This window comes from Lissotriton helveticus, chromosome 4_1 (assembly GCF_964261635.1).
Source record: "Lissotriton helveticus chromosome 4_1, aLisHel1.1, whole genome shotgun sequence".
Classification (NCBI taxonomy): domain Eukaryota; kingdom Metazoa; phylum Chordata; class Amphibia; order Caudata; family Salamandridae; genus Lissotriton; species Lissotriton helveticus.
This window is the reverse complement of record NC_136063.1, coordinates 1,521,816,490-1,521,842,000: the sequence shown is the minus strand read 5'-3', so window position 1 is coordinate 1,521,842,000 and position 25,511 is coordinate 1,521,816,490. Positions and strand designations below refer to the sequence as shown.

At 43.1% G+C, this 25,511-nt stretch overlaps 1 protein-coding gene across 4 annotated transcripts in view; it reads left to right on the top strand.

Annotated features, from left to right (window-relative positions):
• Positions 1 to 25,511, top strand: part of GRB10 (growth factor receptor bound protein 10) — an 807,319-nt gene that overhangs the window by 438,362 nt on the left and 343,446 nt on the right. For all 4 annotated transcript variants that reach the window (XR_013610607.1, XM_078688120.1, XM_078688119.1 and 1 more), the window contains one exon: positions 22,728 to 22,869. Coding sequence is in view for 3 of the 4 variants with exons in the window: in XM_078688120.1 (XP_078544246.1) it covers positions 22,728 to 22,869 (142 nt within the window). In the remaining variant the exon portion in view is untranslated. The remainder of the gene's footprint in view (positions 1 to 22,727; positions 22,870 to 25,511) is intronic.

The following is a 25,511-nucleotide window of genomic DNA, read 5'->3' as shown; positions in this document are numbered from 1 at the left end:
ACTCTCAATAGTGACTGGAAAACCGTACCTTGGGATGATTTCTCTTAGCATTAGTTTTGCTACTGTAATTGAATCACAATGTCGTGTAGGGAAAGCCTCTACCCATCTTGAGAATAAGCATACAATTACAAGTACATATTTCAAACAATTGTGTAAGGGCATTTCAATGAAATCCATTTGTAACCTGGTAAAGGGACCACCTTCTCGACCAATTATTCCTGTCCCTACCACTGATTTTCTGTTTGGATTCATTTGTTGGCATGACAAACACCTTTGACAAAAAGATTCAGCAATAGTTCTAAACTTGGTATTGAACCATGTCTCTCTGAAAAGTCTGACCATAGAATCTCTTCCTAGATGTGCTGGACCATGATATAATCTGGCCATGTCAGCAATCAAACAATTTGGTAAAACTACTCTGCCATCTTTGTAAACCCACACTCCATCTTCTTCACGTGGTCTACAATCTGATCTTAACCACAAGTCTTTTTCATCATCTTCTGCTTCGTTTTGTAAATCTCTAATCTCATGCCATGTCTCTACAACAGTTGTTAGCATTAATGAATTTGAATCAGTTTCTTTACTCCTATTCCGATTGTAAGAATAATTTTTCCTTGCGCAGTACTTTGCTGTTTCGTCTGCGAAGGCATTTCCCTTGGAAATATAATCAGTTCCTCTAGTGTGCGCTGCACATTTGACAATGGCAATTTCTTTTGGCAATTGTATTGCTTCAATTAATCTCCTAATGAAAACTGCATTTTTAATTGGAGATCCTGTTGATGTCATGTATCCTCTCTGTGACCAGAGTTGTCCATAATCATGCACAACTCCGTACCCATACTGACTATCAGTAATGATGGTAACTCTTATATCCTTTGATATCTCGCATGCACGAATTAAAGCAATCAATTCAGCCACTTGTGCTGAACGAACTCCTTCAAGACATGATGCTTCTTCAACATCTACGACTGTACAAACTGAGTATGAAGCTTTCAAGACACCTCCTTCGGATCTTAAAGATGACCCATCTACAAAGTAGACAAAATCCGATTCAGACAAAGGTCTGTCTTTGATGTCTTTTCTTGGTTTAGTGCAGAATTCCATGACATCTAAACATTCATGTTCTGTTTCAATGTCATCAACAATTTCAGAATCAGGCAGTAATGTAGAAGGATTCAGATTCAAACATCTTGAAATCGAAACATTATCTGCTCCCAGTATGATTTTCTCATACTTTGTCAATCTGCTACTTGTTAAATGTTGAGTCTTACCTCTTGTCAGTAATATTTCAACTGAATGAGGCACAAAAACTTTCACTGGAAATCCCATTATGATCCCCTCACTTTGTTCGAGGCTAATACTTGTAGCTGCAACTGCTTTTAAACAACCTGGTAATGCTTTTGCAATTGGATCAAGAACTGCAGAGAAGTATGCAATAGGTTTCTTTAAATTTCCATGTCTCTGAATTAACACAGATAATGCACATCCTTCTCTCTCACTGCAATACAGTTCAAAATCCTTCTCATAATTTGGCATACCTAAAGCAGGAGCTTGGCATAAGCTCTTTTTCAGGTTCTCAAAAGATTCCATCTCAGCATCGTTGAGAATAATTGGATCTTTTACATCTGATTTGGTCAGTCTTTGTAGTGGTTTTGCAATTACTGAAAATCCACTTATCCATTGTCGACAGTAACCTACCATTCCCAAGAACATTCTGATCTGTCTTTGTGTTCTTGGTGGTAACATTGCTTGAATCATTTTTATTCTCTCTATTGTTACTTGTCTTTTTCCCTTTGCAATTCTGTGACCAAGATATTTTACTTCTTGTTTGCAAAACTGTAGTTTTGCTGGGGACACTTTATGTCCTTCTTCTGCAAGGCGATTTAACAGAATTATTGTGTCTGTTACACAATTTTCTCTTGTCTTTGCAGCTATTAACAAATCATCAATATACTGCACTAACGTAGACCTACCAGGTAAGTCTAGGTCTTCTAATGATCTTTTTAACAGTTCGTTAAAGATTGAAGGACTTTCTGTATAGCCCTGTGGGATTCTCGACCATCCGAGGGTCTTACCTTGGAATCTGAAAGCAAATATTTCATAACTGTCTGGATGTAAGGGAACAGTAAAGAATGCATTGCAAAGGTCAATGACTGTATACCATTCAGCATCATGTGGAATCTGGAATAGAATTACTGCTGGATTTGGAACCACAGGACAACATGGAACGACAATTTGATTAACCTTTCTCAAATCTTGTACGATTCTAAATGTTCCATTAGACTTTTTAACTCCCATAATCGGTGAATTACAAGAGCTACTCTTCATTTCTTTTAATACACCTTGCTTGATTAATTTTTCAATTATAGGTGTAATACCTTCAATTGTTTCTGTTTTCATTTTATATTGTGGAGTGTTTGGAAATTCTATTCCCTGTTTCAATGTAATTTTTACTGGATCTACATTTTTCATCAGACCCATTTCATTTCCAGTAAAATCCCATATTTCAGATTTCACTGTTCCTTTGAGTTCTTCAGGTAGATCTTTTTCTTCAAATGCAGGAAACAATTTTGTTTCTTCTGCTTCTATCATCATCATTGTCATTCTGTATAAACCATCTTCCTCCATTGTTTGTAACTCAACTCCATCAGGAGAACAATATATTCTACAATTCATTTTACATAGGATGTCTCTGCCTAATAGATTTACTGGACTACTATTACAAACCACAAATCTGTGTTTATCTTTGTAGTTTCCAATTTCGACTGGTACTGGATCAGTTAAGTCAGTTTTAATTTGTTGATTACTTACTCCAACAACTTGGATGGTATCCCCAGAGAGAGGTAGGTTTTCAATTTCCACTTATCTAACAGTAGAACGGGTAGCACCAGTGTCCACTAGAAAAGTGATGTCTACATCATTAACTTTCCCGTTTACATAAGGACCAGACTGGTCAACCTCGAGAGTGGCTCCAACAACACACTCTTCCTCCTCCCTCGGGCACCGTCAGCAATAATCATCAGAATCACTGTCTTGACTTTCTGTTAATAAAAATTGTTGTGAAGCATTTTGCATTTGAACCCTTTGCTGTTTTTGCTGTTTTTGTGGTTTTATTACCTGTTCACTTCCCTGAAATCCCACGTTTGGATTATATTTTTGAACTCCCCCACAATTCGGAAAAGGTGGTTGTGGCAATTGGTCTTGACGATTATTCACCTGTTGTTGTTGCTGTTGCTGTAATTGTCGCTGAATATTAAATTCGTTTAACCCCTGTTGCATCTGTAGCTGTCGCTGCAGGTCAACACCATTCTGCATCTGTGGATTCAATAAGGGATTCTTTAAGTTTTTAGGAGGATGAGGACACTCGTCCCTCCAATGTCCAATTTCGCCACAATTAAAACAAGGTAATCTTTGCTTTAACTCCTCAATCTTTGGGCTAAATTTCTTCGGGAAGTTATTACCTTTAAACTTTCCTTGTATCGGGTTTGTATTTCCAGTTTGAACAAAATTAGTGTTCTTATTACCCATGCTGGCAATCTGTTGCTCAGCCACCTTTACCTGAGCCCACATGGCTTTCTCCTTCAGCTTCTTCTGTTTTACTTCTATTTCATCACTGCAATACTTTGCTTTTCTTAGAATATCATCTACAGATAGTGATTGCCATCCGACAATACTAGTTCTGATCATTTCTCCAATTTCAGGTTTTAATCCATAAACAAATCTATAGACAAAATGACTCATGTCTTTTTCATCTAATTTTTCATAACCACTGTATTGTTTAAAGATTAACAGTAGTCTTTCATAAAAAGAATGAACTGATTCTTTTGTTTCCTGTTCTGTTCTTTCTATTTTAACCCAATCGACTTCTTTGGGTGGAATTTTGTTTTTCATCCAAACAATTACTTTTTCATAAAAATTCATTACAAGTGGATTTGGAGCACCTGTTTCTTTAATTCGCTCAGGTTCTGCTTTTGGCCAACTAATCGATATTTTGCATTCTGTCCAAAGATCAGATGGAACAACAATGTCAAAAAATCCATCTAAATCAATCCACAGAACTTTTGACACTTTGATAAATCTATCAACTTGCCTGTACCACTCAACTGGTTTTTCCCTCAATTTTGGAAAATCATTTGTAAATAACAGAATGTCTTGTCTCGACCACGGGATATGAACATATCCTCCACCTGCAACTTCTCTCATTGGAAATTGTTTTGACAATTTATCCAATCTTTCATCTTCCTTCTTTTTCGTCCATTTTACTCTCCATTTATTCAGTTCTCCTAGCTTTTTGATATAGACAATCAAATCTTTAATATGAACTATTCTTCCCATTGAGTTCAAACTCTCAATGTCACTTTCTGAAAAGTCTAATCTGTAATGTTTTGCAAAATTCTTTTGTTTACTCACATCGATTTCAAGTTCTGCTGCTAGATCCTCTAGTTGATCATATTTGTTTTTCGTTTTCCACTGAATGCTTTTGCAAATGAACAGTAGTTCATCATCTCGATAGTAATTTAAACTATCTGGACCAATTGTTCCAATTATTAATTCTTCGATATTCGCTTTTAATTTGGCCACATCAAGTTTTGGTGTGGTTACCCTGACTTCAGGACTCCCTATATCTGATACAGCACCCATTGGTGTTTTTGGAGATAAATCCTCATTAAAGGTTAAATCAGGCATTCTTGATTTAGAAGTGTTTATTTCAGATAAATCTGAATAAAATCTTTCAGCAGCCTTTTGAATTTCTGTATTTAAAGGAATAGTTAATCCAGTTTTGTTTGTTTCTCTTTGGTCAAATACAGGTTGAACAGGACCAATTGTTACTGGAACTGTCACAGCTTCCATGCCTTTTGTCATTCTTTTTATTAATTCTTCCTTTGATCTTATATATTCATTATAATCAACATCTTCAACATTTCTTGTCTCTCTTGTATAATCTTTTGGAGGTTCCCTTGCTCTTGGAGTCATTGTAAAATGTCTACCTTCATTTCGAGCATTCTCAAATTCTGGTCTTCTAGGAGTTTCAGTGATTTCACAATTATTTGGATAAAGTTTAGGAGCTTCACTAATTGGAGGTGCACTCGGTGAAGTTTCAGTAGAAACCACCGGAGTAGACCATGATCTAGGAGGTCTCAAAGGCTGATTAGGCTGATTCTTTCTAGCAGTTGTATATATTTCTTCCATAACTGCATCCTCAGATTCACTTTCCATAGATTTCCCTGTAGGAGTACCCATTACCATTTCATGAATTAAATACAATCCTTCACTCATGTTTCCCTGTCTCCACATTCGCAATCTATCTTCATGAGTTTCTCTTTTCCAAGATGGATTTTTAGAAGGTCTTTTAATTCCACTAGCTTCTCTTTGTAACTGATACATCTCATCTTCCCACTCAACTAAAGCTTCAAATTGAGTTGGTCTCGGTTTAGGAACAAGAGCATTCATTTTTTCTCGTAAATTTCTTAAGACTCTTACATTAAATGAACCATCATTAGGCCAAGTTAAAACACCGTCATTTTTAGTATATCGTTTCCAATTATCGAACCATAAGACAGTATGATATCCATATTCACCTTCCATATACGCTGCAGGTGTTTTATACTTATGAAGTAGTTTACCACCTCGCGTTTCGATTTTCTTGTCAGGTGAAAATAAATTCTTGAATTTCTGAAATAATGTTGACTTTTTCTCAACATGTTTAAAATGATAACTCATTTTTAAGAGTTAAATCTAATTCACAAATTCGTTCGTAAAATATTTCCGGGATGTTCCGCAAAACAACCAATCCGTGCGCGAAACACACTAACAAGCCAATGACAGTTGAGCTACGTCACTTTTCTACTCAACCAATAAATTTGGAGTTTTTCCGAACTACCAATCAGCTCACAGGCCGTCAGAGACTCAAGAGCCAATCAGAATACAGCTTGTGACGTAGGTTACCCAATCCCAGCGCGGCTCTGTGACGTACACAGCAGCTGCGGTTTCTCGTTTCTCACTCCTTGCGCTTACCCCTCCTTCACAAAATCTTTTCACAGCGCCATTTTAAGGACACTTTTCAGTGTAAATTAATTCTTAACAATGACTATAAAGACAACATCTGTTCGTTTCACTATTTAGGATAGTTAGCATACATTCAAGTATCCACACTTCGGAATAGACGGCGCTATTCACACTAAGGATAATATTCAATTGTCAGTAGAGTAACCTTACCCCACCCTTCTAACACGTATAATTATGAACTCGCTTTACTCTGAACCCACCGCGAAGTGAAAGTTCTAAGAGTTCCACTTGAACATAAAATACAATTCAAACTCGCACTTTCATACGGAAAATTCCCTAATTTCAAACACACATGAAATCCGTACAGGGCTCTCACCTGTTTATAGATATGAAACATGTACCCGTACAGGACTCTAACCTGTTTATAGATAATCATGTACCGACGTTAATTTACCCTTCACTCAAGCTCGGATATAACTAATACTCTCATCACAGTGAGTTTTATGGAAGGCGCTTTGTCCCTATTCTCATGCTGCTTTGATTTCTTAGAAAACCCTCACTATACAAGATTCAGACCTAGCCCTAAAACTGTGCTGCTCGGCGACAACACTATGGTACACGGCGATACCTCTTGTGATATTCGGCGATATCACTACAAACAGAACAGATGGCTTGCGTGACTAACTTCTCGCCACACAATCTATACCGGTATAGCTTACAGATAGCACGAAAAACGAACTCAACATGTGTTAAAACATCGATCCTATTTCCATACCACAATAACGCTAGTAACCCTTAGCAACCAACATATTACCTTGGTTACCTCTTAGCAACCATCAATTTCTGCTACCAGAGAATTGATCCAGCGGGCTATAGAAAATATATCATAAACAACGCTACCCAACTTCATAACCTATAAACAAAATTCTATACTAAATATGGACCCATTTGTGAACCTGATATATTTTGGGCCTACTGAATCAGGTGGTCAGAATAAAACTATATACATATTATCTACAAACTATATACATATTTATACATTTGCAGAAAGAATATTATTATTAGAATAAAACCCAACCATTTAAACGACCACCATAGGCGACGTGATCTAGCTAATAGTAACCTACACTTCTGAGTAACCAAGACCAGCTTGTTTGTCAAAAGTAAGATTTTATTTACTAAATTATGGTATATAAGTTGAAGGTTTTATAAATGAATTTTATTAGCAATAAAGCAAGCATGATTGTAAAGAATTAAGAGAAAACACAATTTAAGCAAATGAATCAAAAATCAAAATGAATATTTAAAGTTTAGCATTTCTAAAACCTAAGTCCCTAAATAAGCTAAATAGATAGAAATTAAAGTAAAGTTCTTTGAGGATTCTTACGTGCTCCACGCAAAGTCCAGCAGCACTTCACCCTCATCGGAAAGTCAGAAAGCAGCAGCCAGCCCAACCCTAAGGGCATGACTTTTTATACCTTTCTACGCTAACTAAACTAGCAAAGGAAAGTTTTCAGAAATCTTCGACGTCCCATTGGCTGAGAGTGACAAGTGACATGTCACCCAATTCTCAAAAAGTTCCATTAAATCATGTCTCATAAGGACCATTGTCTCTTCCACGTGAAGCCAGAAACTTCCTGAGTTTGCAACAAATGTATTAAGTCATTCTCGCAGCGTCCATAGACTTTCAATACAACTTCCGCGGATGCCAAGTTAAGACTGACAAAATGTTCACTTTCGACCTTGGCCATGTCCGACAGAATGATGTCAGCTCATCAGTTTTTGTTTTGTGAATGCAGCTTCAATAAACGCTTTAATTCAGAATGGGCGTCTCGTGACTTTCTGCAGAATTATATGTCAGCTCTTTTTCTGCGGCTCAAGTGACTAGGCCCAAAAGCAGGCAACTTATGATTTCTAATATAAAACAAACACAAGAAAAGTATTAATGTAAGAAATAATGTAGATTCTGTATCCACCCCAAGTTTTACTAATTAATTAACCCACCCGATTAATCAAATGTTACCTAGCCATTGCAAACAAATAAAGCAGCGTTTATATCTACCAGTCTCCGTTTTTTTCCATGAGACCCATATGCATCTAGAATAGTAGAAATGACATCACACAGACAAGGAAAAGCAAAACAAGCACATGCTTCTTTTAAGTTTGCAGCAGTTAGTAATGACAAAAACGAAAACAATAAATTATTTTATTATTTTGCACGAACAAAAAGATGCAACAATTATGCACGTTTATGAGCACACATGTTAGTCCCCCCACGTGTAAAGTTTAATCTAAGTTGTATTAGCACAACATATCACAAATCATTAATATTATTATTCATGTTATGGAAATGTGACTTCGCGAGTTTAAACAAAATTTTGTTTTCTATCTCGCTCCATCAGTACGTCCATCTCAAATCAGGGCAGGACTGGCAGCAGGAGAACTGGTTCCGACACCTCCCTTTGGTGTGGTTGACGATCTGTATTTTAGTATTAAATTTGTTTATTATAAAGATACACACATACATAGTACAATGCAAGATATATCCACAGCAATGATACGACAGGTGCCATCATAAAAGGAGCAGTGAAGATAAGCCAAGTAAAACTTAACGTGGCCGTGTGACCACTGCCATGGTCGCTGGGTTGGTTCGAGAAGGCATGTGTGCATATAATCAAATAAACAGTAACCAAACCCCACCTCCCGATTCCCCCTCCCCCCCCTCCTTTCCCCCACCCACCCGCCACCCCTGTTCCAGGTCCGATATCCTCCTGTAGCTACTAAGTCATCTAGCCGGATGGTCCCACACTTTCTATCTGTGAAAAGCTTCAGTAACCGTAAGTATCTGGGACAAGTTACTTCCCTGAATTCTGTTGCCAGCAAGGCGAGAAAGGGCTGCCATAATTCAGAATATTTGTCACCCTCTTTCACAATCGGGGACAACTTTTCCATGGCCAGGACATGCCAGAGGCGGTATAACCAGCCCTGAAAAGTGGGGACATGGGTGGTACGCCATTGGGATAGAATATTCTGTAATGCGGCACCCAGAGATATGAGATAGTCGACCCCTGCGCGAGCGCAATTGGTAAGTAATTGGGTTGGGCAGGCCTAGCAAAACATAGGCAGGAAATCTAGGGATAGACGTGTCGAAATGCAGGTCCACTTCATCCAGGATCAGCTTCCAGTATTCCTGCAAATGTGGACAATCCCATAGTATGTGAACTAGAGTGCCCCTCCCTACACATCTGCGCCAACAGAATGCCTCCCTCGCGCGATCCATCTCGTGGAGCTTTTCCGGAGTGTAGTACCAGTATGAAGTGACCTTGGTGAGGGTGTCAGTCAAGCCCATATGTAGGCCGAGTGTCGTGCCCGGTAACAAATGCCCTCCCAATCCTTGTTGCTAAGGGTACGCCCTAAGTCTTTCTCCCAGCGTGCTTTCCCTGAATTATAAATGTGTATAGCGACCTAAAAGCATGCGGTAAAGGTCCGATGTGAGTTTTTTGTCTGACTTTTGTCATCAGCCATTATTCATAGGGGCTAAGTCTCCGATCCGCCCCCTCCCTGGTCTGCTGATTAAGTGCCCAGTGTTGAGCCTGGCAATAGCGGAGTCATTCCTGTTCCGGCATGCCAAATTCTTGGCGGAAGGCGTCAAAGGGAATGATTCCCCCCCTCCCAACCCCCCCCCCCCGGGCGTAAAGGTGAAATAAAGACCTGCACCCCGCCGGGAGCCACCGGGCAAAAGCCGCTGAGTCTTGGCCGGGCCCAAAATCAGGATTATCTAGCAGGGGCGTAAGCGGAGACGGGATGGTCGTAAGTTCGTGTTTGATGTTCACCTGGTCCCACACCTCCAGCGGAACCCTTGTGATATGCGAGGCGTACAGGTTAGGGGGAGGGTGTTGACGTCGCAGGAAAGGGACCTCCTGGAGTGGGCGACCCGCTACTGCCTGGTCTTGAAAAAGCCAGTGCTTCTCTGATTCCCATTTACTCCACTCCACCAGCGTCCGCAACTGCGCCGCCTGGTAATAGAGCAGCAAGTCACGGAGCCCTAGTCCCCCCCTTCTCAGGCGGTAGTGTTGCCAGCCTGAGTTTCATTCTCGGCCGCCTGCCGTTCCATATAAATTGAGCCAGCTCAGTTTGGGTTTGGCGGATCCAGCCCTCAGGCAGCCGCAGGGGTATTGCGCGGAACAGGTAGAGAATCTGCGGGAGGATCGTCCTTTTTATGGCAGCCACTTTGCCCAACCAGGATAGTGGAAGGTGTCTCCATCTACCCAGATCTGACCTGACAGTCTGACGAATGCGGGCATAGTTGAGGTGGACCGTGTCCTGTAGTGTAGCTGCCAGATGGATTCCCAGGTAGGGTATGGCGGCCGAAGCCCAGCGCAAGGGGACGAGCTCCTGCAAATGAGCCCGGGTGGGGCCCTCCAGTGAAAGGTCCAGCGCCACCGACTTGCTCATATTAACTTTGAATCCCGCAACCTGCGCGAACGAATCTAAGATTTCGACACTCGCCGGCAATGACTCCCTGGGTGAGAATAGCGATAAGAGGACATCATCAGCATATAAGCTGATGGTTTGCACATATGCCCCAAATTTAACCCCACTAACTGTGGGGGCAAGCCTCATTGCCTGAGCCAGCGGCTCCGTGTAGAGAGCAAAGAGCAATGGCGACAGAGGACATCCCTGTCTCGTTCCCCGTTCGATGGGAAAGCGGGGCGAGGAGCAGCCATTGACCCGTACCGTCGCGGAGGGCCATGTGTAACAATTCAGGATCCATGTGCGGAATTTGTCTCCCATCCCTGCCTTGACCAAGACCTGTTCTAAGTACGGCCAGTGAACACGATCAAATGCTTTTTCAGCATCATTTGCTTGCATCATGTACTCCCCAGATGTCCGCGTGGCCTTCTCTATTAAATGCAGAGCCCTCTTGGTGTTATCTGCAGTTTGCCGCTCCGGGATAAATCCCGCTTGGTCTGGCTCAATTAGGCCTGGCATAAGCGGAGCCAGTCTCGCTGCCAATATGCTGGTATAAAGTTTAAGATCTATATTATGTAGTGATATGGGCTGGTATGCCTCGCACTTCGAATGGTCCTTCCCGGGTTTGGGAATAACAGAAATAGTAGCCTCCAGGAGGTCCCTTGGAATAGCACCTGGGTCTGAGAAGGAATTAAAGAGAACGGTAATCAGGGGAACTACGCGGGGGCAAAACTTCTTGTAGAATAGCGCGGTGAAGCAGTCAGGCCCGGGTGCCTTCCCCAGCTTTAGCCTGGAAATGGCGGTAATGACTTCTTCCGGTCTGATGCTGCGTTCTAGGAGCTCAGATTGTTCTAGTGTGAGGGCCGGGAGAGGAATAGTAGCCAGGAAGGACTCCCCGGCGTTCCGGTCCAACTGAGATCCGGTATATAAGGAGGTATAGAAGTCACTCGATGCTGTATCTATCTCTGTGTCTTCCGTCGCTAGACCTCCATTTTCCCTCTCAATCTCCTTCACCATGTGTCGCTGCCTAGTCTCTGAGTGCACGACCCAACAACCGCCCGCATCTGTCCCCTCCTGTGTAATACATGTGTCTCACCCTCAGTGCCGCATATTCCGCCCTGTCCTGATCTAGTGCTCTTAACTGTTGCTTCACTGCTTTCAATTGTTTCCAGACCCTGGGTGTGCCCGTTCTTTGATGCATGGATGTATGACGTTACATCGCGGCCACACTGATCGCGCGCTGTAACATCGCGTCTGTCACATCGCCCCGTCCATTACATCGTGAAGAAAGACATCGCCGACTTTTGCAACGCGACTGCATTGCTTCCCATTGGCCCGAACATCACCCCGTAGAACATCACGTCGCAGGGCAAAACAACGCATTTTTTTTGTATTTGCCGCGTGAACCTGCTTGTACTCCAGCGCATTCGCCATTCTTCAATTCAACAGAAAAGTGAAATCAGGAAAAGTACAGGACGAAACATGGTGCCGCATATCACATTATACTGCATGTATATGCGCTACAATATGACCGTAGTGCTCAAACTGTGATCAGGTTGTGTATTCCTCTAACGATTAGACGAGGTTCCCCTCTTTTTCAGAGTTCCACATGTCTTTCTGTTTGGATATCACCTCCTTACCCCAGTCCCGTATACTTCTAGGGTTGCCCTGGAGGAGTATATGTAGATCCCAATTCTAGCGGTCTATGGCGTAGTGGCCAGAGCTGCCGACTCGGGAGCTTGAAATCCGGGCTCGAGTCTCGGCGCCGGCTCAACATCCTGTGATTCTGGGCAAGTCACTTAATCTCCCTCTGCCAATTGACGGGCCTTGGATACTCTCACTGGTCTGGCTGAGGGGCCACTGTTTCTTTTTTTTTTTGTATTAGGGCCTTTGGCGTCATTGCTATGCCATAGCTTTTCGTCTGTTAAGGGTGAAAGCAGTGATTGATTGGAGGTGAGGAGAATACCTGTATTTAATTTAAATGATAAGGTGTTACAAATACAATAACAGACGACATTAAATCATGTCGGGTAGCACGATCACATTTCATGTAGTGCACCCCTAATAAAATTGTAAATGGCCTGCCGCAATAATGATGCGAAGGCGACAGCTCTTAGACCGACTAATAACATTTTAAATGGCAGATATTGCGTAATCTCTGCTTATAACATTGTTCCGGTGACATGGGGGTAATTCATGCTGCTGTTTACATTGTACAGGGAAGGCAACCTTTTTAAGGGAGATTAACTGCTTTGCATAAATAAAAGTACATCTGGAGGCTGATTTGGATTTTGGTGGGGTGTACAGCAGGGGAATAAGTGAAATACATGCAAAATGCAGGCCCCGCACTAAGGGAGAGGATGTGGCCACACAGATAGCGCTGCCGACTTTGGTGCTGGGAACTAAGGTTCGAGCCTCGCCTAATCCACAAAAAAGCAAGAAACTTACAAGTGCTTTTTTTTATGTTTCTGATTAAAATGCATAAAAAATCATAAATCAGCAACATAAAAAAGAAGCACTTGTAAGTTTCTTTCATTTTAGTGTGTCACGCGAGGCTCGAACCTTGGTTCCCAGCACCAAAGTCGGCAGCGCTAGCTGTGTGGCCACATCCTCTCCCTTTGTGCGGGGCCTGCATTTTGCATGTATTTTACGTATTCCCCTGTTGTCCACCCACATAAATCATAAATCAGCAACATAAAAATGAAGCACTTGTAAGTTTCTTTTATTTTAGTGGGTCAGGCGACTTACTTATTTGACGTAATGGTCCATTCGATGTTATAGCGTGCGTCCACCCATCATCCATCCATCCTTCATGCACGCATCCAGCCACTCATAAACCCACCCATCCACCCATCCCCTAGCAACCACCCAGCCATACATTCAGCCACCATCACCCATCCATTCTGCAACATCCACCATCACCCATCCATTCACTCATCCATCCATGCAGTATGCCACACAGCAACCACCCATAATAATGTTCCTTGTAGCTCCGCCCATATTAATGTTCCTTTTTGCTCCATTTTGTTGACACATTTGCCAATTTGTCATGTTTTTCAACATTTTGCGTTTGTCATGTTTTTCAACGTTCGCATCGCGCTGTGATTTATTAAACGTTTTGTGACACAGTTGGCAATGTGTCATGTTTTGCAACGCGCTGTGATTTATGAAACATTTTCTGACACATTTGCCAATTTGTCATGTTTTTCACCATTCGCGCTGTGATTTCTGAAACATTTTCTGATACATTTGCCAATTTGTCATGTTTTTCACCATTCGCATCGGCAATGTGTCATGTTTTGCATCGCGCTGTGATTTATGAATTTCAACATTCGCATCGCATCATTTTCTGACACAGTTGGCAATGTGTCTTGTTTTCCACCATGTATTCCAACATCGCATCGCACTGTCATGTCTAACATCGCATGCGCTGTAGTTGCATGCGATGTTAATGACATCGCGCCATCGTTGCATGCGATGTGATTGAAGATGCGATGTAAAAATCGCGCTGCGATGGCACCGCGAGGTTTTGACTCCGATGCTGTTGGCGCTTCCCTTGATGCATGTGCTCCAATTCCTTCACCTTCTGTGTTAACTAGCCCCTTTTGTTCTCTCTCTTTACATTCTCAGCCACCGAAACCGCTATGAATTCGCCGCGCAAAACTGCCTTAAGCGCTGCCCAATGTGTTGCCGGTGAGTTGTCAGAAGTGTGATTGTGGCATAGGTAATCAGTGATAGCCCCGTTCATTTTGTCAATGACGTCTTTGCGATGTAATAGCGTGTCTCTTAGTTTCCAGCAGCGCGTGGGCCGCGTCACTGGGGGAAAGGTGAACACCACGGAGATGGGAGCATGGTCAGAAAGTGATGCGGTGCCAATGTCCACTGTAGAAGTCAAGGCCTGAAGGGAGGTGGAAGCTAGGAAATAGTCCAAACGCGCATATGTATGGTGGGCATTTGAGTAATAGGTATATTCTCTAGTATCTGGGTAAAAGCTGCGCCAGAGGTCTACCAGCCCCAACTCTTCCAACCTGGTCTGTCCCCCGCTGGAGAAGGTCCCTGCCTGTGTGGAGCGCTGGGCTGATCTGTCTAGGGTGTTGTCGAACACTAGATTAAGGTCCCCGCCCACCAGAATGTGGCGATCTGCAGAGGCCGCCACTTCGCTAAGGGAAAGAACCGTTCCTGTCCCTCATTAGGAGCATAAATTGAGCAGATCGTGAATTCGAACCCACCCAGGGAAAAGCGATATGATAACAACCTCCCTCTTATCTCTGCTCCCTTCTGCAACACCTTCCCCCTGAAATGCTGGGCCACCAGGATTGCAACCCCTGCCGTTTTAGTCGGCGCGGAAGAAAAAAAATTGGTGTGGGAAGCTGTGCGCCTTCATCCCCATGCAGTCCTTTGGCAGTAGATGCGTCTCTTGTAAGAGGCATATATCTGCCTTGGAGTGTTCTAAGAGGGAGAGGACTGCTTTGCGCTTGACTGGGTTGTTTAGTCCCCTAACATTCAGGGAGAGAATTCGCAATTCAGTAGCTGGCATAACTCATCTCTTCCCTCCTCCGCTCAGAGCCCAGGAGGTCCACCCATCCCTCCGCAGAGCCCCCTCTGACATACCACTCTTCACTCCAAATGTCTTGCCCTTCGTGCCACTCGACAGTTACCTGAACACCCAGGCCTATTGCTATCAGATGACCCCCCCCAGGACCTGGAACCCCACCCGTTCCCCCCCCCCCCCAAAGACTCCTCCCATCCCCTCCCCCAAACCCTCAAACTCCTCTCAGCCCCACCCTTCCCCCCCCTCCTGCGTAACCCCCTGAACAATGAAATCAAAAAGAAAGAAGTAAAGTACCATACCATTGTCCATCATCTTTAGAGATGATTGGTTGAAAAGTAGTGTGGGGTAAGTCCAGTCAGGGCGCCCTTCCTACCCCCCCCACCACCGACCCTGTAGATGTGACCAGCAAACCCCAGTCTCAAGGCACTCAAAATGCGCGACCTATTGCATTGCAAATGCTTGTTAATATTGTAGCCATCTGCCATGGTAGAGTAGTACATTAGAAATGACTGCAATGCATCAAAGCTAAGGCAAACTCACGTGTCATATGACACATGCGCATGGGCAGCCATCTTGGAATTCGTGTTTTAAGGAGGAAACCTCTGCAGGATTGACCTACATGCCTGCATCTCGATGTATGCATTTTCATGCGATTGACAACAGCTTTGGAAACTAAGTGCCTGTTACAGTTGCAAAGAATGGAATAGCTAAACATTTGCAAAATGCAGTCTCTCCAAATGTGTCAGATTACTCTCTGCTTATGCAGACTGGGGGGCATTGAAGCAGAGACAACCGCTCATAAACCACTGTATACATTCATCTATATCTGGATCAAAGTATGCGGTTTGTGGCATTGTGACCCCTTGTCCCTTTAAGAGTGTTGGTCACAGTGGCGGCACACTGCTATTTTGAATACTAAGATGGAGGTCTTCTATCCTTGGCATGCCGCCATCCAAGCATTCCTAAATTTCTCTAAATCATAAGCCAATTCCTGCCTCATTAATAATCAGGAGACCGGATGTCTTTGCCTTAGTGAAATTCTCTTTGCTGTGGGAGGTCTTTTAGCATCTCTCGCACCACAAAGGGAAGCTGGCCTCAACACAGTACACACATTATGGTGTCCCCATCCCCTTGATAATCAGACCCACAGTGTATTAATTGTGCATGGCCACCTAAAATAGTTAATTATTTATCTACGTAGTGAAAACAAAAGATTGTTTTCTTTCAGCATCTTATGGGAAATGCTTGTGGAGAATGTGCAACTAAGGTTAAATGGGTCTGAAATGTTCCAATTTACATAAGTCAGAAGCAAAAAATGCATCTATTTATCCATTTTGGACCCCCATAACAATATTGAAACGTTTGGAAAAATCCTTCCTTCAATCCCACACTAGGGTAGCATATTAAAGCACGAGGACAGTAGGCTGCTCATAATTTTCAGCAAGGAAGCTATCAATGTAACAGGACGTTTCTTGCTTTTAGAACTCATGGCCGTATTTTAGATTAAACGAATGTCTGTGTAGAACATTTAAGGTCACCAGGAAATCTGTCAAGCGATGAACTGGCTTATTCGTTGTGATTTTTTATTTTTGATTTCCACAGTTGAAAGTGAAGCACTGTTCTACTCCAACAAATGAGACCGACTGTTCTAGAAGTTAATAATATACGGAGTCTAGAGGAATTTTTCTATTCCTCTGGAGTTATCCTTTCATTAATATTTTGGCTACAATAAGATCATGGAAACGCATCTCAACAAGATATGGCATAAAGTCTAGGTAATACTAGTTCTACATTCAGAAGACCTAGCAAGAAGTGTTTTTTCTGCCAGGAATGCCCCCAAATATCCTCATGAATATGAAGCGGGCAATTAGTTCTCTAAATTAATCTCTTGTGCAGTCGTTTTCGCGAGGGATGCATCCATTTATGGGTAGGTAGAGGGTGATTTCTATTTACGCAGACTACGGAGTTTGGCCTCAGCCAGTGTGGTGTGTAGCCATAGTTTCCTGTGATTGGTCATGCCTGGTATCGCTGCAGTATCATGCAGGAGTTCTTGCTCTGCCAATAGTGCCACCCAAAGGCCGCTCTTGTCGGAAATAGTACCCTAGATTAAAGTACAGTGGGGCTGTTGAGCTGTGTAGTCCCAGAGTAAGTGTGTGATGTCTGCTCCGGGGTGACCACACCTCCATCAGTTACTGTTGGGTGACATTTTGGATGTGCAGTTTATACGGATTCCAGTGCCATCCTGTAATAACAACACAAAAAAACGCAATTTGAGGCAAGCCTCTCTTTTGTGTGGTAATAGCGATCATTCTTTATCTGTGTGTTTCTTCAGCAGTTTCTCTTGCTATTTGTATCTCAGGGTGTGTTCTGTGGGTTTCCAATAACGTATGTTGATTACAGTTTCATATAAGCCAGAGTAACTTTTTGCAGTGATCCCATTTCACTAAATACTGACAGTTTGGCAATGGGTCTAGAGTGAATGATCGCAATCCCATTGATCTCTCTATGCAGCTTCTAAGCTGTGTCTCCAAAACATTAGTTTATCCAGTTGGATATCTGTCATCCGTTCTATAAAGGACTTTAGACCATTATAGGTAATTGCATGATTGCGAGTGTTGGTGACTTTGGCATCCCGTTACTTTAACTAAAATGACTTCAGTCTGATTGGAGCATCATCTTGCAAGAATTTATTCATACGAATAGTTTTGTGTATAGATTGCCGTACATTATGCATTTCCTTCGATATTGGTTTTGTATCATCCTTTATGTGTTTCAGTTGCATAAAGAAAGTTTGGGGACAATGCATGCCATGTTGGAGGTTTTTTACAAGCAACACAGATTCTAGAGTGTCCAGACTTTAATTAAAATGGTATGCCACTCGAGGAACATGTTAGGACCAGTAGTACATTATCTAGGGTAGTCCTAGACCAGTGAACTGTAAAATGTAAATGTAAATTGATACTTGTATAGCGCACTACTCACCCGCAAGGGTCCCAAGGTGGAGGCCAGGCATCCTTAGCGTTGTGGGGGCCGTTGTGGAGATTAAGCAAGCTATTGCCCAGAGTTGCAGAGTGGGACTCCATGATTGGAATAGGCACCGAGGCGAGAATTATCAGGTCCGTGAAATTTTTGAGCCCAAGACCCGCCGAGGCGGGGAATTGAACCCTGGTCCCGGGCTTGACCTCTGCATCAGGGTCTGCCGCTCTAACCATTGAGCCACACTTCTCCACAGCCACAGTGGTCTCCAACCAATAGCTTAGAGCTACTGGTAGCTCACCAGCTCCCTGGAAGTAGCTCATGAAAGGGTAGGCCAGCCCAGTAAGTCATAAGGAGCATCTTGTCACATTGAAGGAGGTAGTGAAGCTCATTTTCAGAACCTTGGTGTAGCAATCAGTCAAATTAATAGCAGGTCTTCACACCACCAAATAAACATGGACTGCCACACTAGGAAAGTTTGCAACATGACCATCTATCTTCTCTCGCAGATCAGCAAAGTTGCATAGAGATTATTCATGTTGAGGGCCTTGTTCTATCAATCCCACTATGCAAATACATACTTGGATAAGAAAAAATGACTAAAGGAACAAATGTAGATAGAGGCTTGAATGTGGGGCTGTAAGGGGTGGTCATTCTCTGTAATCCTATGTGGATTAATTCAAATCTTATTGGATGTGGTCATATTGTAACAGTGATCATGTCTTCAGTAGCTCAGGGTGATATTCACTGATCGGTAGTAGCTCCCATCATGGAGAAGGTGTGAGACCCCTGTGCTAGACTTCGTAATGTGTTCGCAGCATAAACATTCGTCATACCTAGTCTTCATGCCTGTGCACCCATGCATATTGTTTTATTAGATTGTCTGTGAACCATAGTATATGGATCAGTATTCTAATTTGCAAAACACCAAAAACCTACTTAAATCGCAGCACTGACATCATTTTTACTGCTTGGATTTCCCTCACGTTGATTGTAATTTATCCCAATTAATGAAGTTTTTTGTTCCATTAAAGCAAATATGCTCCCTCTAGCCATCTTTTCCATGCCTCCATTAATCTTTATTCTGAGTTATTTTAGGTTTTATGGGATTTAAGTAAATGGTAGTCCTGCCATTTCTCTTGCAGTTGTCTTCGCTCAAGTGTCAGGGGCACCACTTAACTCCTGGGCGAGTTTGTTTTCTATCCTGTGAAAGTTGAAAACGTTGAACTAAGATCCATCGCTTGTGTTTAATGTAGAACGGTCACTAATAGTCATCAAGATATCAGTATATAGCATCAGTTGACTTTCCTTGTCGGCATCTGAATTCCTTTGATTGTAGCTGACTTTCTGATGGCTATGGCGATCCGTAGAAGTCGGACGGTATAATGCACCTCTTCCAGGTTTAGGTGTAAAGAGAACTGCTTTATTGAATTCCTACCGCATGTTATATGCCCATCTTCTTCCAAAAGACCCTTCTTAATAGAGGTGTACTTGTTGTGATTGTGGCTTTATATTAGTGTAACACAGTGCTCTCAGATTTCCCATGGAAATGTAACTTAATAGCTAATGCAACTTCTGTGTCTGGTACATCCAGCTGAAGTTAGTCTCACTGTTTTTGAGGGGCTCGTGCACTGCTTTATGTGGGCCATAAAGGATGTTGGTATTTGGAAAAATCAGTTGCTTCAGAAGAGTGCATTTTGGCATAGAAAGACAAACTCTTGTGTTACCTTCAGTTGGGTCACTAGTCTACCCTCTTTGTTGTTAAGGGCTGGTGTACTTCATTGTGCTTACCTTTGCTTAAGTTGCATGATTTGCTTTCTCACAGTGGTCATATGCTCACCCCCAGTCAACTGATCTGGGTTTAATCCATCATCATCATTCTTTAGCTCACTCCACCACCCCAGTTCAGACATGGCCATATTCAAATCAGTCTGACCCTATGCCTCATGGGAACAGTCCAGCCCGAACTGCCAAGCCAGGTCTTCCCTAGACCGGAAACAAGCATGCTGGGGCCGGTTTCTGGCTAATCAGCCGTCATCAGCCAGGCTAGCTTGAATCCAGTGACAAAGATAGCAAGGGACCCACGTCTGGGCTTACCCTGCCAACTTAGGGCGAACAAAGCAAAACCAAAGGGGATGATGGACAGAGTTGAACATTGCAAGCACTCACCCAAAAGTCAACTGATCTGGGTTTAACATAGCTGTGATTTCCCAGCCATAAGAGGAAGAGGAAGAGAGGGTCACAGTTTTTAAGCAACGATAATTGCCTCATTCTTCCTTTAACTAGTACAAGTACAAGTAACAATTTCTCCATTTTTGCCTGTCCTGACTGGCTCCAAACGGCAGGTCTCACCAGTGAAGGCTTACTTGCATGTTCTTAGCAGTGACTGTAAATTAAGGAAATCTGGTGTCTTACAGTTTTACGGTGCAAAAGCAAGATGCCTTGAACTGATTTTATAAGGGACTTGAGGGAAGAAATTCCCTCTATACCAATCCTCTTCAGTAGATTCCTTTGTTTCCCTTTGTCATGGTTGTACACTTCTGCGTGCAGTCCCAGGCTGATACAAGCTTCCCTTTGTCATGGTTGAGCCTCTGCAGTGTCATGGCAGCGGTTTGTTGGAGTCTGAGTTTCTGGCAGCACCACTTCACTGAAGCGGTGCCAACTTACCATATGCGTTTGGGTGTATGGCATTAGCTAACCGTGTTCTCCGGTAAAGGTGGCAGCATCGGTAATGGTATTGTGATGTCCCAGCCTAAATTACTTATAGGGCATGCTGCGTTGCCTCAGTTGGGGTCGACTTCTCCTCTGGCACATAGTTGACCCCGGCCCCCTCTGCGCCAGTGACATTCAATCACCTTTTCAAGTTGCTTTTGACAGTTGTACATATGGTAAGATGTTCTATAGAAGCCTTATAGGCATGGAGCTAACTCAGGAGCAGCCATTCTTTCCATGGTGCGGCTTCACCCCTCTTGTTACCCCATTTCAAGGTGTAGCTTTGTTTAGAGTGCATACTGTTAAAGTATAGTCTTCCACTCTAAACAATAACCAAGTCATACTGGCAAAACCACATTGTTGACTTGATCTTGGGCTCATCTGGTCCAACTCTTTCTTCTATAATCTAGTTTGACTGGACAATTTGACCAGAGTCCAGCTTTTAATTGTCCGGTGTGCTTCCCTGCTCATATAAAGAGGAGTTTGTCTTCATCTTACTCTGTACGCTGCAGCATCGGGATAAAGAACTTTGCTTATACAGCAAATTTGCGTGTCCACTTTATTGTACAATATGTTGATTCGGTCTCATTTAATGTTTGGCTTAACTGTAGCAGTTCCTGTGTGCTCCAGAATGTGCACTATTGCTCCACAGAAGCTATAATAATAATAATAATAATAATCCACATTTGTAAAGCGCACAATCACCCGTAAGGGTCTCTAGGCGCTGGGGGCCGTCGGGAAGATTAAGCGAGCTATTGCCCAGAGTCACATGGTGCTGGGCTAACCTGCCGCCGGAGCCGGGGATCGAACCCTAAGCAGTGGTAATGTGGATCAATTACTGAATGCTGAGTGTCCGTCTTGAAATGTTTCTTGTGACTTTATTTGGAGGTTGCTGTTCGTGCACTCAATTGTTCTATGGTGCTCAAGGTGTCAAAGCCAAGAACTGCTTCAAGTACTAGTAATTAGGAGGTGGGAGGTATTGGATTTTGAAAACCATTTCTGTTTGTGTTGACTCTTATATTTCCTGAGACATTGAGTATTTGAAATTTCCTTTATATTGATTGTCATACTAATTTTGGAAGAATATTGCTTAATTGCAACTTTTTTATGCTGAGGCTGTAATCGAAGCGTTGGCTCCACATAAAATGGTTGTATGGTGGATGCTACATACGTTGTACACGCAAAGGCGGCATAAGAAACTTGGCATGTTTGGACTGCCTGGATTGGCTGTTACAAATGGACTGTCGCCTATGAGGCATTTTGTATAGAGACAGCCCATTACTTACCATTGGTTGACATCCTTGTCACTCTTATTTGCTTGCTTCTCTATGGTCAGCATGTGCTGTTTTCACTTTCTCTTCATGTGTTTGTCCTTTCCATGGAGCGTAGACCAAATCACTGCATTCTGTCAGTGGCCAGTTTTGTTCCACTGGTTGCGTGCTTCTAGAGACCCCTTTTTTCCCCTTCAAGTTGTAGTGCTCCATAGCATGGTTGCAGCCCATCTCCCCTGTCCAATCTGCTTTTTTGCTTGCTCTTATCCCTCTAGCACTGTTGCTTCCCTGGTCTCCCCCCTTTCTTTTCCCATCTCATCCCACTGTGCCTTACTCTGTCCTCCCACCCCTATCGTTGCTTGCCCCTTCCTCTCGCAGCAAAAAAAACGATATGACTGGACCAATGTTTACAGTCGTGGCACTTTTTGTTTATTTTCAAACCTTTTCAGCAGTGTTGGAAAGTAGCTGCACTGCTGTATAACATGGCCTGATGTGGCTATCAGAAATGCATTGCATTAGGGTTCCGCTCTTCCCACTCTGGACAATACTTTCCATCATGCCTCTTGGTGAATCAGGACTGCATGGTAGCAGTTATTCTACACTCTTGGGTGTTGTCTCCATGATGTTTAGTGATCCTAAGGCTGTTGAAATTTTTCATATGACCCTTGCATTAGATATTGAGATTGACCTTTTGAATTCAATGGTTCCTGATCTTTTTTTATATTTTGTTATTGCAGACGTCTCCAAGAAGAGGAACAGCAGTTCCGAACATCGTCCTTGCCAGCTATCCCAAATCCTTTTCCAGAGCTCTGCAGTCAATCAAACTCTCCAGTTCTGACACCCAGCTCATTACCTCAAAGTGAACCTCCTACCAAACATGTGAGTGTCAGTTCTCGGTTTATTTAAAGGTTTTTAAAAATTTTGGCCAGGTAATAGTTTGCTTCATTCAAAGAAAACCCAGTGGTGGTTTCTTCCGGTTGAATGTAAATTTAGTAAGGCAAAGCATAAATAAAAAAATTTTGTAATGAGATTTGTTTAGAATTAAATGGATTTATACTTGGCTCCGTCTTACTGTTACTTACTAACCGATAAATGGAAAACGCCACCTTTTAGTTTTGTACTTTGGCTTGTGCGTCAGTTCTTTTATTGACCCCAGGACTTTTCTGAGCTTTCAGTCAGTATAATCTTAAAATTCATGCTTTTACCATGCCAATGTTCTTCAAATTGTGACTGTCTAAGAGAGCCTAGGGCATGGTGCCTGAAAGTGTTTTGGTTTGAATGGACATAATTGTGAAGATCATAGAATTGTTAGTGGCATCTTGCATGAGGAGTTTGGGTCATACTCCTAGAAGCACGACCAGAGCACCAAGCAACAAAGTGCATGGGTAAATGGTAAGCAAATGGGTTGGTTACTGCAGGCCACGATTCTCATGTGGAGCATCAGCCAGGTGGTATGCTTAGTTTGTCTGCTCACTTTCCATATGTTCCTCTAAATGCAACAGATTAACAAGCCTGCACATGCTCCCCTTTTGTGTATTGAATCCCATGAGCCGCCTAGCAGACAGGGACCTGCTCTTAACGGCTCCTGCCACTCCATTCATGTTACATATGGGATCTCTTTGAGATGTATCGGCATTTCCCGGCCTGGGTAGATCAATGTACCTGGATGCATTTCTAATCTAGGGGTACTAATGAAGGTCTGAATTCCACCTAAAGTATTTAATAAGTTGTTCAATATGATAACAATGTGCCTTCAACTGTTAGCCATGCACTGGTTCACGACGGCAAAGGAGGGTGACCAGCTTTGCACCTGTTGCTGATTTGAGCAGTGGGACTCACTGGGATCTATGCCTGCCAGACTCTGGCATGTCTCAGTGCATGCATTATGTGCCATGGTCAGTTGTAAGTGTGCAACAATGTGTGCACATGCAGAGCATATTGCACTAGTGCATATGTGTTTGTAAATCAATGCATGAACAAAATATCTGTCTGCCCTAGGAAAGATCGGAAAACAGTTAGTCCCTCCTTTTTGCCGCCTTGTCTCCTTTTGGCCCCGCCTACCGGGGTTGGATTATTTACTGGCGGCGTGCGTGCACTTTATTATTTGTATTCGGCTTTGGCAAAGTCAGCCGCATGTTTATTTTCGCATCGCGCTTTCACTTGCAGTGAAAGCGCGATGCGAAAATAAACACGTGTCTGCCTTTGCGGTACCGCGCTTGTTTTGCTTGTTAAATAAAGTCCTATGGAAACGCTGCTGTGCTGGAACTTCCGGCTGGCGCGGTGATAAAGGTTCCTGTTGGTGTTTAGAGCCGACCCCACGTGAACAGACTGCCGGCCGAGAGGAACAGAGATCTGTAACATGGGTAAGGTGGTGTACGTTGCTGAGGGTTGTAGACCGACCAACAAGGCTGAGATTGCTTCGTTCGGTGATGCTTGATCCTCCGGAGCCAATCAAGCTGAGTGCGAGTGCTGTATTTAATGGGGAGGTCCTATTCATTCTCTCTAGAGTTACGGGCTAAGATTTGCTTCCGTAGTTTATCGCCTCACACGTTCAGCTCCTTATGGGGGTTGCAGTGAATAAAAAGCTTGGCCTAGCCCCTTCCAGCAGAGCCGTTCACTTTTCTCTGCTACACCGCTTGTTTTACTTGTTAAATAATGTCCTATGGGAACGCTGCTGTGGCGGAACTTCCGACTGGCGCGGTGATAAAGGATCCTGTTGGTGTTTAGAGCCGACCCCACGTGAACAGACCGGCGGCCAAGAGGACCGGAGCTCTCCAACGTAGGTAAGGTGGTGTACGTTGCTGTGGGTTGTAGACCGACAAACGGGGCTGAGTAAAACTACCTCACAATCATAGTACGAGGTAGAAACGAGTGTTCGACTCTCCAAGCCGACATCTGATGTCATGGGCAGACCATCCTTCTGAGGTCGATCAGATATCTTTAAATTGAGTAACAGTAATGCCTATTATTTACAAAGCTTAGAAGTGACATGGGTGCTGTTAGCAATTTTGCTCTCCGTTACAGGCAGGAACACTCCCAGTAACCACGGCCGCTCCAGGTGGAACCGGATATGCATTCAGTGGCTGGACTCTGGTTCACAACTGTGTGCAAAGGACAGGACGAGGGAACTGGACTGCGGTTTGCCCTCTCCAGGGCGATGCATGTCTTTGCCGGGCCTAGTATTATTAATTAAACACCCCCAGAGCTATGGGCGAAGATTTTCCTGTGGCTTCACATATCGATGGGCGAAGGGGTCAAGACAGAACGCTGATCTGCACAGGATCACTTGATGCAGGTAGGGATTTTGGAACACGTGTGGCTGGAGAGTGGGCCGCCTGTTTCTACTGGTGGAACTTGGGTGACTCGGCCACAATTTCTTCTCACGGATTTTAACACAAGGATCTCTAATAAATCCAAGATGCACCTTCTTGCTGTTACAGCCCGTTGGAACCATGCACACTTTTGTATTATGTGTATATTTACATATGTCTACGTCCCATATACATTTCTCAGAGTACACA